The sequence below is a fragment of the Gossypium hirsutum genome, chromosome A07, assembly GCF_007990345.1.
Source record: "Gossypium hirsutum isolate 1008001.06 chromosome A07, Gossypium_hirsutum_v2.1, whole genome shotgun sequence".
NCBI classification, from domain to species: Eukaryota; Viridiplantae; Streptophyta; class Magnoliopsida; order Malvales; family Malvaceae; genus Gossypium; species Gossypium hirsutum.
In genome coordinates, this window is record NC_053430.1 from 95,490,097 (window position 1) to 95,501,201 (window position 11,105).

At 35.3% G+C, this 11,105-nt stretch overlaps 2 protein-coding genes across 2 annotated transcripts; one reads left to right on the forward strand and one right to left on the reverse strand.

The window, feature by feature from the left end:
• The first annotated feature begins 447 nt into the window (after window positions 1-447).
• LOC107955447 (1-aminocyclopropane-1-carboxylate oxidase homolog 12) lies at window positions 448-2,376 on the forward strand. The gene is made up of 4 exons (XM_016891241.2): window positions 448-777; window positions 932-1,482; window positions 1,569-1,890; window positions 2,027-2,376. Exons 2-4 carry the CDS (start codon window positions 947-949, stop codon window positions 2,291-2,293), a joined length of 1,125 nt encoding a protein of 374 aa, XP_016746730.2. The 5' UTR covers window positions 448-777; window positions 932-946; the 3' UTR covers window positions 2,294-2,376.
• Window positions 2,377-2,546: 170 nt separating this feature from the next.
• Window positions 2,547-9,401, reverse strand: LOC107955446 (transcription factor bHLH155). The gene is made up of 11 exons (XM_041116781.1): window positions 8,579-9,401; window positions 7,813-7,983; window positions 7,113-7,197; window positions 6,964-7,005; window positions 6,514-6,573; window positions 5,840-5,959; window positions 4,558-5,721; window positions 4,358-4,459; window positions 3,844-3,984; window positions 3,405-3,530; window positions 2,547-2,864 (listed from the first exon to the last, which is right to left on the reverse strand). The coding sequence occupies exons 1-11, from the start codon at window positions 8,686-8,688 to the stop codon at window positions 2,787-2,789; spliced, it is 2,199 nt and encodes a 732-aa protein (XP_040972715.1). The 5' UTR covers window positions 8,689-9,401; the 3' UTR covers window positions 2,547-2,786.
• Window positions 9,402-11,105: the final 1,704 nt, after the last annotated feature.

An 11,105-nucleotide genomic window follows, 5' to 3' on the forward strand; every position in this document is an offset into this window, starting at 1 on the left:
CGTTTAGCATGAAGAAAAGGGGATTGACTCTTAAGCATACATAGCATACCTATAGTCCTCAGCCTCCTTCCTACCTTCATACACCACCATCGGCTCTCCGCGCTGCTAAGGTGAACCGGCTTTCCTCAGCTCATCACATCCTCCCCCTTATCTTCTCTCTTATTGATAACCTCATCAACAAAATGCTTTCTAGCAATTGTTTCAACGCTAGAAACCTCAGAAAAAACAGCGAACAATAATGTTATAATACTTTTGTGCAAGAAAGATTGTAATATTTATCTGCAGTTCCTACAAGCACATAAAAGTTGAATTCATGTAGCCTATAAATTGTCGTTTGGTATTGGACTCAACTCATTCACAATAGTAAGTCAAAGCCTGCGCTATTACATTCTCCATTTTCTCATTTTCATATTATAATATTTATATGCTTTTATGTGAGATGCTCATTCAGGACAAAAGAGCCAACAATTATGTCTGTCTTGATTGAAAATGCCATTTCTTTTTTCCTGCAGAATCTATATATATGAGGCCAAAACTGTGAAGGGGAAGTGTTTCTATTCTGGGAAAAGGCCAGATATACACAATTTTTATTATTTGTTTAAACCCTGCTCACGAAAGATTGTGCGAGTTTCAAGGAAATGCCTTATGCGGATATCTCGCTAGTTTGCCTACTGTGAAAATTAAATAAATTTCCACTGCTCCTTTCCTTTCAGTATTTTATTATAATAGTAGTAGTAGTAGCTCAGTTCTCATGCCAAGTTTGTTTAAATTTCAAAGGTATTTGTTCATTCAACTAAGCATCTTCGTAATTGTATGCATGAATGGTCACTTCTTAGTGCCCCTTTTAAACACCATTCTTTTTCATTCAGTCTAAGCGTCTTTGGTCCTCTTCTTCGCTTCTGCTTAACATTATTTCTCTTCCAATTTCCAGGTACTATCTGTGGACATGGAGCTGAAGGTGATTTCTGAAGAAGATTCAAGTTATGACAGAGCAAAGGAAGTCAAGGACTTTGATGAAACAAAAGCTGGGGTTAAAGGACTTGTTGACTCTGGTGCTGTCAAGATTCCCAAGTTCTTCATCCATCGCCCTGAAAGCCTCCTAAACTATACTACCAGTAGTAGTGAAGTTTGTTTCCAAGTTCCGGTGATAGATCTGGAAGGCTACGAAGGTGGCCAACGACGGAAGGAGATATTGGATGGAATCTTAGCAGCATCAGAAACATGGGGTTTCTTTCAAGTGGTTAACCATGGAGTTCCTGTTGGCATTATGGACAACATGGTTGAAGCCGTACGCCGATTTCATGAGCAACCAAAGGATGTGAAGATGAAATGGTACTCCAGGAATTATAAGCAGCAACCTGTTAGGTATTTCTGCAATGGAGATCTCCTTGTAAACAAAGGAGCTGCAAATTGGAGGGATTCAATAGCATTTGATTTTCATGATGGCCAACTTGACCCCCAACTTTTTCCTCCAATATGCAGGTACTACTGTAACAAATGCAATTTAACCACCAAGAGTGTAATAACAGATGCAAACTTAAAAAATTCTTGAAAAAAAACATTTTCAGGGAGGCTGTAAGTGAATACATAAAACACGTGATTGAGCTAAGAACGACATTGGCTGAACTTCTATCGGAGACTTTGGGGCTTCACAGTGACTACCTCGCCAGCATAGGGTGCATGGAAACCGAATCGCTTGTGTGCCACTACTATCCTGCATGCCCTGAGCCAGAATTAACGCTGGGTGCAACCAAGCATTCGGACCCATCTTTCCTGACCATTCTCCTTCAAGACGATAACAGAGGCCTCCAAGTTCTTCACCAGAGTAACTGGATTGATGTTCCTCCTCTTCCAGGTGCTTTTGTGATTAACATTGGCGACTTCATTCAGGTATAGTCTTATAATTATCACTACAAAGTGATTCTTATACCTAATAAATGCAAAAATATGCATATGTAAATGCAAGCTCTTTTTCCTCTCCAATCTAGAATGACAAACTAGATTTCTCTTTCTTTTCCTTTACTAGCTCATCACAAATGACAAATTCAAAAGTGTGGAGCATAGGGTGCTAGCAGGACAAGCACCAAGGGTATCAGTGGCCTGTTTTTTCTATCCAAGCACGGAAAATAAACATAAACCATATGGACCAATAAGAGAGCTTCTGACAGAAAGTAATCCACCTATATATCGGGAAACTCATGTTACTGAATACATGGCCTATTTCAGAGCCAAAGGTCTGGACGGAAACTCAAGTCTTCCTCACTTCAACTTACAATGCAATTATACTACTTAACCATCATTTTAAGAAGCACGGATGTAAAGTAGTCTGTTAACTTAGCTAATAACACTCTATGATATCCAATTTCCTCTTTCTCATGTGCAGTTGCTGCATTAATGGTGAATGTTGAATCTACATGTTCATAAGTAAAGAACCAAAGTTTAAAGTAGAAACTGCTGGAAAATATCCAGCTTAAGGCACCCGAGATTGGATCATTATCAGAACTTGCAAATAGCTGATGATGTCTAATATAAATTGGGAAAGGAGAAAAGAAAATGGTAGATGGCATTTCCACAAACCATGAAGAACAAAAGCAAAAATAATCTTCAGTAAATGTTTCGTAAGTATGCCTTCTCTTCTTTTCCCCTAATTTAGATATTCTTTTAGGGGCTGGAGGGCAAAGACTAGGTCCAAAAACCATAAAGCCAATCTAAAATCTCAAAACACGCACAATATGTTACACTAACAGCCAATGTTACTACTTCCAAGAGTTGACAAGCCATTGCAGCTAGCTTGTAGCCTTGGATTGCAGAATTTGCACAAGCGACCATAAGATATCCATTCTATGCATAACTCTGTTCTGTCCCTGTAATTTTTAAATAATTGGAATTAGTTTATAAAACGGGGAACAAAGTTGAAAGAGGATTAAAGAACTGAACTCTTTTGGCACTTAAAATATAGTTCATACGTGCATGGGGGAGATATATCTTATAACAGATTCAATATATATCATAAATATCAATAGAAGTCATTGGCATGTACCATTAGCAGCCAATGAGTATGTTTTGGGCAGGCACATAACCAATGGAACACACAGCCTCAAATGCAAAGGCAAAAGGACACAACACAAAATGTTGAAAATGTCCCCTTGTTTTCTATTCTACTCATTTATACAAGTTCCTTCCACGAATGCATACAATTTTGAAATCAATCTTCAGCATCCAGCATGAAGGAGATCTAACTTTTTCAACATATAAATTTACAAGAAAAGCTTGGACATTGAGGCTAGCAAATACTAAACTAATAAATGTGGAAATTAAGATGCCCAAATGATCATATAGACAGGAAATTAAATTGATGCATATGTCATAAAATGCCAGAACTCAACCTGGAAAGTAAATCCTACCTCAACCACGAAACATATCCAAGTCTTCTCACCATGTGCTTCTGTAACCCCCTTTAAAATTGTAAGGCCCAAGCTCCTGATGGCCTCCGCTATCTCAAGAAAATGACTACATTCCTCACACAACAGCTGCATGGATAAACTAAAATAACATTAAAACCAATTTAAAAAAGTAACAAGTGAAGTCTTGATTCGGATATAAAATCTCAATCCCTATTTGTTATACAGGTCTTCTTACTTTTCTTTCAGTCAGGTGAAATAATGAACAAATATCCTAAACTAAAATACCATAAGCAGCAAGTCAACCAATAACTATAACCAGTGAAATAATAACATACATCAAGCACTGAACCCACCAATGAAATCAGAAACTTAGTAAACAATAACTAATAATCAAGTCAACTGGAACAATATCATGAACCTACACAGACTCTGTACATACCTCTACAAGCATCTGCCCATTTTTGTTTATATTCTCCACTACTATTGAGCAAACTTTTAGATGGCTTCCCACTTCCACTGCCCAGCTTGAACCTTGTTCATAATTGGATGATCCAAGCATGCCAGCTCCCTTGTGATGCATCTACAAAATCAGCAGTAAGATGTATGATAGAAGAAAACATGGTAGGCCCTTCCAATAGGTAAGCTTTTCCACTACATCTAATTATTTATGACAACTTGAAACGAGTTTTGCAGTAAGAGGGGCTCAAAAATCTGTGACAATACTTTATTTCAGCGGGTGTACAGTAATTATGTTGCCCTTTCATGACAAACATATATATGCCTACAAGCCCAATGGTAAAGCACCCCCCCCCCCAACAAAATAATTCCAATAGAACTCAAATGAGATCATTTAATTCATTACCCCCAATACTCAAACAGAGCATTGAGATCTTCTCAGTTTCTAAATTATGAGCAAAAACGATCGTTAACCAGTAAACTGCCTGGGCCAATACCTTTGATTCAGCACATTTACTGAGCTTGTCAGCATGCTTTGTGATGCCTTGCAGAAAGACCATGTGCTTGATTGTGCGCTCCAGCAATGAATCAATACTGCACTGCATATTTTTCTTGAAATTTTAGCAGAGTGACATTTGTAAGGATGGAAAAGGAAATTATCAAAATCCAAGACTCGTCTGAACAGCAAGAAATTTACCTTTGCTCCATTTGGCACAAGCTCCCTTAGCTCCTTAATACGATCTTGAATGAGTTGTCTGTCCCTTGGCCTAGGCCTGGGATTTTCACCAGGTCTAGCCCTCTTTTTATTGTTCTTAGCTGGCTCTGAAGACCTCTCTAACTGCTCACTGCAGTTGCTAGGGCCAGCAGAAGAAAACCCATTTGAAGAAATTGCACCACATAACTTTGACGAATTCAGGAATTGCTGTGTGTTATTTTCCACTAGAGAAGACTGATTAATTGAATAACCTGCTGAACTAATAGTAAAATTTGTTTGGCTTGAAAGCTCAGGTGTATTTACAGTAGTCACCAATGATGGTGCTGATCTGCAAAATGATCTCTCACATTTGATATCACTGCCGCTATGGCAAACATTTGCCACTACAGCTTCTAGGAGATTCTCCGAACCAGATTCGAAAGTTAATTGGCTGCTGCTCATCCCCTCTAGCATTTCAATTCCAGCTTCTGTTTTCTCTACCTGCCAATCAGTATAGATACTCTTTCTCAGAAAAGCTGGTCCAAGTGCTTCGAAAAGCTCATAACCAGCAGAAAACTTTGAGGAAGTGTTTATAGAGTCCAAGTCACTTAAATCATTTAGATTCCCAAACTTCAGGTCCTTTTGAAATTTTACATCTGAAGATTCAGGAATGTCCAACACTTCATTTTGATAAGAATTCAAACCACCCAACTTAACAGTATCACTAATTGCAGGTTGAAGGAAGTTTGAGCCGCATGTACGTTCAGCTCCAGACTGTTCAGCTTGAATTGTAACATTAAATAAATTTGTACTACCCACAACAGGATGGCTTGTGTAAACATTTTCTGGTCCTATTCGTGCACTTTTCCACCCACTACTCTCCCCTTTGCATACCACATTGTTTATCAGATTCCTCCCCAACTGATTTAGATGCTCCAAGTTGGAAACATTTGATCTTGGTGTCAGCAATTTAGCACTCTCATCACGCCCTGCTGCGGATAGCTCAAGCCCTTTCTGAGGATTACTGGACAGTGGAAAAACAAATGAACTATCACTGCATTTTTGGTGAAGTGAAAACTCAGGCAACAAAAAATCTGGCCCTTCTTTGTCTACAGCTTTATCTAAAGAAATAATTTCTGAATCTAATAGTTTTGTATGTAATCTGGGCTGCAAAACAAAGATCCAAAAATATTAATACCATAAGTAAATTCATATGTAGTTTTGTGCAAGGCTGCATGCATGTAGACATGCTGATACACAAAATGGGGGTGAAAGAGAATTATACCTCAAAAACTGAACTCTTCATGCTACATTCTATAGGCTTGGCAATATGCCCTACAGAAGAATCTTGAAGAGCAAAAAATACATCTCTGATGTGACTCACAAGCTTCACATCCTCAAATACCTGCTCCATTCAGATAAATAAAACTTTTTTACTATAATGCTGTCTAGATTATGAGCTCAAAGAACTAGAGCAAAACGCAACAGACTCTTTTGCCAATGATAAATTTCAAATCCAGAAAAGGCTTCTAGGACATGACCATATTAAAACATACTTTAGTAACTATTTATCATGTTAAAAACACATTTTACAAATAAGGCATGAGTTTTCGTCCCCATACTTTTCAGTGCTTCATCCAGTATAAACAAAAATATAGAGTTCAGAATTCAGAAGCAAAAGAATTCAAGCAGTAACAAAAATGCTGGAGAAAATGTATCGAAATTACATCGACAAAGCCAGCCACAAAAATATTAATTTTTCAGAAGTCAACTACTTCATTGACACTACCAAAAAGTTCAAGCAAGCAAGATGTTTTTGTATAAAACAAAAATCTTAGGAGGTCAAAGATATCCATCCCAAAACCCCAAAATGAAGTTGCACAAACATCAACTTAAAGTGAAGACCTAGACAAACATTCATAAAGTAGAAAGCACCAAAATAATTGGAACTCATCTTACTTTATTTAAGGAGCCAAGCTGCACAACTCCCTGTGGAACAACAGCAACAACAACAATGGTCTACAAGGCAAAATGAGAAATACCTCTATTAATAGCATAACCATATATATATGGAATGGAAATACACTTCAGGCAAAAGACAGTTGCAGAAAACACTAGGAAAGACATTTACTTCCGAACACCCAGAATACAAGTTAAGAGAGCCGAAACTTATATTCACTTTATGCTAAGGTCAAATAAATAAGCCCAATGAATTGTAAAAGTGAAGTGGAATTTAATGCCTTCACTCAAAATGCAAGCTCTACCAAAATTTTGACCTTTGTCCAAGAAAAAAAAATCAGTTGTTGACTTCCATGTGTTGAAATACGGTAATCATCAGTTCATCACAATTCACAAGTCAAATACATTGAACTCTAGCTATTCTTTAGATCGGATTAAAAGTATGCATACCCTGATCCCTGCTTCAAATTGACTTTGCCAACCATCACAGAACTGAAATTAAAACAAAATTAAGGCAGAAAACAGAGTATGTGAGTATTGAAAACAAAATCAACTCTGAAACAGTATGTTTGATATCAGCGCTTGGTGAAGCTCTTTACCTCAAATGATGAACAGGAGCTGTCAACATGCTCATCCGCAAATATCCACTGATGCTTTCCAGAAACTGCCACCTGTCCAACAATCCTGTAAAAACAAGCAATGAATACTAATGGGAATTGTTGCATAAGCTACATGTACTCGTTTATTACCCGCTTCTTTTCAAATTCAGAAATTTGATTCTTATCATAATCACAATTAAAATTAAAACAAGAGTTTCATAAACCGAGATTGTTTCATTAGTACATACTTAAAGGAGGGAGATGTGATAAATAAAAAAGAGATGCAATAGGATTGAAGGGGTTATAAGACCCCATGTTAATTTGACAAGAAAGAAAGAGAACAAAAAAAAGAGTGGCTGCTGCCGTGAGAGGAAAAGAGAGGAAGAAAAGAAAAGGAGAAAAAGAGAGAAAATCCGAATGTATTTATCATACTTTACCCTCAAACATAGAGAAAATAAACTATACATAAAAAGGAAAGGTAATCTACTAATTACCTAAATTTCAGCCTATTGTAATCCTAAATCAATATCTAAGATTTCTACATATCTTAACACACTATTTTCAACCCATTGCATCCTGGTACCATATTTTTCAAACTATTGCAGTATAAATTTTAGACATATCTAAGATATGTATAAATTTCATCCAAAAACACATACCAAACGCTGAACAATATATTTATCAGTGAATTGAGTCATACCCTTCCCCTAGCGAATATACATGATAAGACATATTTGCCACTGCTAAACCAAGGGGGTCATGTGAATAACATCCTGTGTGCAAGTTTTGTAATGTATCTCGGAAACAGTTATTCTCAGAAGGATCACGTTGGTCATGATTGTCGTAGTATGCATCCTCCAAAGTCAGCACCCTGCAACAAGTCAATACTAAGAATGAGATTTAGCAAAGACATCAACCCATGTTCACCAAGGCCATCATAACATTCCACAAAATTAAAGGTAAAACAGAGAGATTAACTCACTCCTGAAAATCTTAGTACTTAAAAGGAACGCCATAAAAGGAAATCCCTAAATAACCAATTGGTATTTTTGTCCACTTATTGTGTTTCTAATTAGTGAAAAGGGGGAGGGGAACCCAAAATAACCCTAAAAGCAAATATGTCAATTTCAAGAACTTCTGAAGAGTTGGGAGATTTCCAGGGGTCAAAGCCATTCCATCCTAACCTAAATAACATTTTATTTAGGATAATAAACAAATAATGAAACCAACATTCTATGCTTTAATCATAAAAATTGAAAATTTAAAGGGAAAAAAAGATCATTCCATCCTACCCTAAATAACATGCCTACTCAGAATTAGGTGACCTCAAGGGACACGACAAAATGTTCATTAAGCTTTTTTTGTAAACTACGCTAAAAACAAGATACTGCAAATCAACCAATTGAAAGAAAATGGGGATCAAATAAAAAGAAACAAAAAAGGTCAGAAAGAAGCAGTTTACTGACATTCGAGCTCGATGCTTAAGCTTCCAAAAAACGGCGTATTTCCACTCAGTATTGAGACAGAGACTTCTGAGTATCTGGTACAATCCACTGCTAGTTGTACTGCTACCCATCCCTATCTCTCCTCAAAGAAAAAAAAGAAACCCAACTTTTTATTTTGTTCAAACTCCCCCTCCCCAAACTCCAACTAAAAGCAACAAATTTTCAATCAAAATCTCCCCCAACCTATTTTTTGTTCGCAATAAAGCCCCTAGCTTCCTCTGTAAGAGCCTCTTCCAGCCTGTTTTCTCCTCAACCCCGCTCGCGGTTTAATTGGAGGTCCAACCGTTGGCAGTAACAAACTATCCGTTCCCATTCCTCTACTCCCAATAACAAAAACAGAAAAAAAAAAGATCTTTCAAATGGTTTGGTCGCAGATGCCAATTACAAGATCAAACTCGAGAGATCAATCATGAAACTCTCGTCGCAATTAAGTCCGTTGAAGACGTTACTGCATTTAGCCATCTTTTCTTTGGATTAGAACGAGAATATTTTCGAGTAGTTGAAGATCAAGTGAAAAACTACAGAGGGCGGAAAATATGGCAGAGAAGTCTAGCTAATATCTGACGACATGGATAGTTGAACTCGTTGAAAATCAAATCTTTTTCAAATTGACGCGAGATTCAACAAAGAATTGAAATAGTAGATGTAGGAAAAAAGTGAGTAGAACAAAATTCAGAAGATCAAAGGTTAATGGAGAGTTGAAAGGAGCGAATTTCAACAAAGACAGAATCCAAATCTCTCTGCAACATTTAGTCTGCTCTTTTGTTTTTCGTTATTAATCTGACAAAAATGGGCGCGGCGTAACTTTTTATAACCTGCGCAGGCCTTGGGCTGCTTTATTTGTCTACGCACCCGGCGCATTTTAGATCCCTTAATTTTTTTTTCAATTGTTTGAATAATATTTTTTATATAATACAAATAATAAATAAAAATTTTAAATATTTATGGATTACTTCAGGTGTAGAGTTTGCATTCATTGAAAACTTTTTTTTACTCAAATTATTGGTACTATAGAAAAGGATAATTCCTGATCTATAGTCCAAAAGATCTTTGAAGTTGACTCAACTGTCCAAGATCAAGTCTTTAAAACTCTTGAAGCAGAATCATTCATCTAAGGTTAACTCTCAAAGATATTTAGATTCAAACTCTCTCCAAATAGATTTTCAAGATCAAGTAACATTTTATTCAAGATTGAGTCCCAAAGTCCCTTGAATATAAATCAAATTTAATTATCAAGTAAGCATCTCTTCAAACCCAATTTCAAGATGAAGTCTCGACACCTCTTGAAGTAATTTGCATTAATCCAAGATAATCCACCAAATAGAAGAATCAAAGTACTTATCTAGAGATTGTAATGAATATTCAGCTCAAATTTTGGTTGTATACCCACACATGGTGGGATTGGAACCTAGTACTTAAGGACCACATATAATAATAACAAATTTAACCTTCTAATCTTTACAAATTCTATCAAATTGATCTTATATCTGAAAAATTAAACAAATATAATCCTAAATGTTTACAAAATTTGTCACATTTTAATTCAATAAATTTAACCCTCAACAATTACAAAATTTGACAGTTTAGTTCTAATTCTAGAAATTTCATAATAATAAAAAAGAAAAAAATATTTTTTTAAATATTTCTTAACATGCCTCCAAAACTCGTTGAACAAGAAGAGGATTTAACATTATTCGTATTTTACTTATTTTAAACTAATGTCACATTGGTGAATATGATAAAAAATCAAGTTGGCTTAAATCTAACTAAGTGCCATATTTTAGATCAATATCATATTATTTAATTAAACTCCTCTAAAAAAATTAACAATTTTTAAATTGTTACTTATTTTGATTTTTTTCTTATTATAAAAATATGCAATCTTTGAGTAAAGAAAACAATATAATATGAAATCTTTCATGAAATGAAAAATTTTAAAAAGTTTTTTTTTCACCTTATTTTTTTTGGCTCGGATATGTAATCAATAAATTTCAAACTTGAGTAGTCGAAGTATGTTGGCCAAACAACCGAAGTCCCAAAAAATCTAGTTTAAGAATTGAAAATACGAGCTAAATTGAATTAATGGAGATAACTTTGTTTATTCCATGTCCCATAAGGTATCTGACTTCATGTGTCTCTCATATCCATCAATGCATTTCATGTTCATTTCTTTTTGAATCATTTAATTTTTTTTTTCCTTTTTTTGTGTTTTTTTTATTTTTTCAATACATATGTTTTGGTTTTTATTTATAATTTTAGATTTTTAAATAATTTTTATCCAAAACTAAATTTTTAGATATTTTCTTTTTCTTTTTTTTGAAACTTTTAGATTTAGAACTAAATTAAATAATTTTGTTAATGTTGAGAGTTAAATTTATTGATTTTTTTAGACTTAGGATTAAATTGCTAGAATATATAAAATTTAAAAGGGTAAATTTTTTATTAGACCAATAAAAAAAAGCCCACGTCAACTTTTCATCACTCATCT

Excerpts from the sequence above, each read along its gene's own strand:
- LOC107955447 (XM_016891241.2), top strand. The coding sequence starts at position 947 with ATGGAGCTGAAGGTGATTTCTGAAGAAGATTCAAGTTATGACAGAGCA. Across the intron at positions 1,483-1,568 it reads CTTTTTCCTCCAATATGCAG|GGAGGCTGTAAGTGAATACA; the intron begins GTACTACTGTAA and ends AAACATTTTCAG. Across the intron at positions 1,891-2,026 it reads ACATTGGCGACTTCATTCAG|CTCATCACAAATGACAAATT; the intron begins GTATAGTCTTAT and ends TTCCTTTACTAG.
- LOC107955446 (XM_041116781.1), bottom strand. The coding sequence starts at position 8,688 with ATGGGTAGCAGTACAACTAGCAGTGGATTGTACCAGATACTCAGAAGT. Across the intron at positions 5,722-5,839 it reads TGAAGAGTTCAGTTTTTGAG|CCCAGATTACATACAAAACT; the intron begins GTATAATTCTCT and ends TTTGTTTTGCAG. Across the intron at positions 2,865-3,404 it reads GGATATGTTTCGTGGTTGAG|GGACAGAACAGAGTTATGCA; the intron begins GTAGGATTTACT and ends TAAAAATTACAG.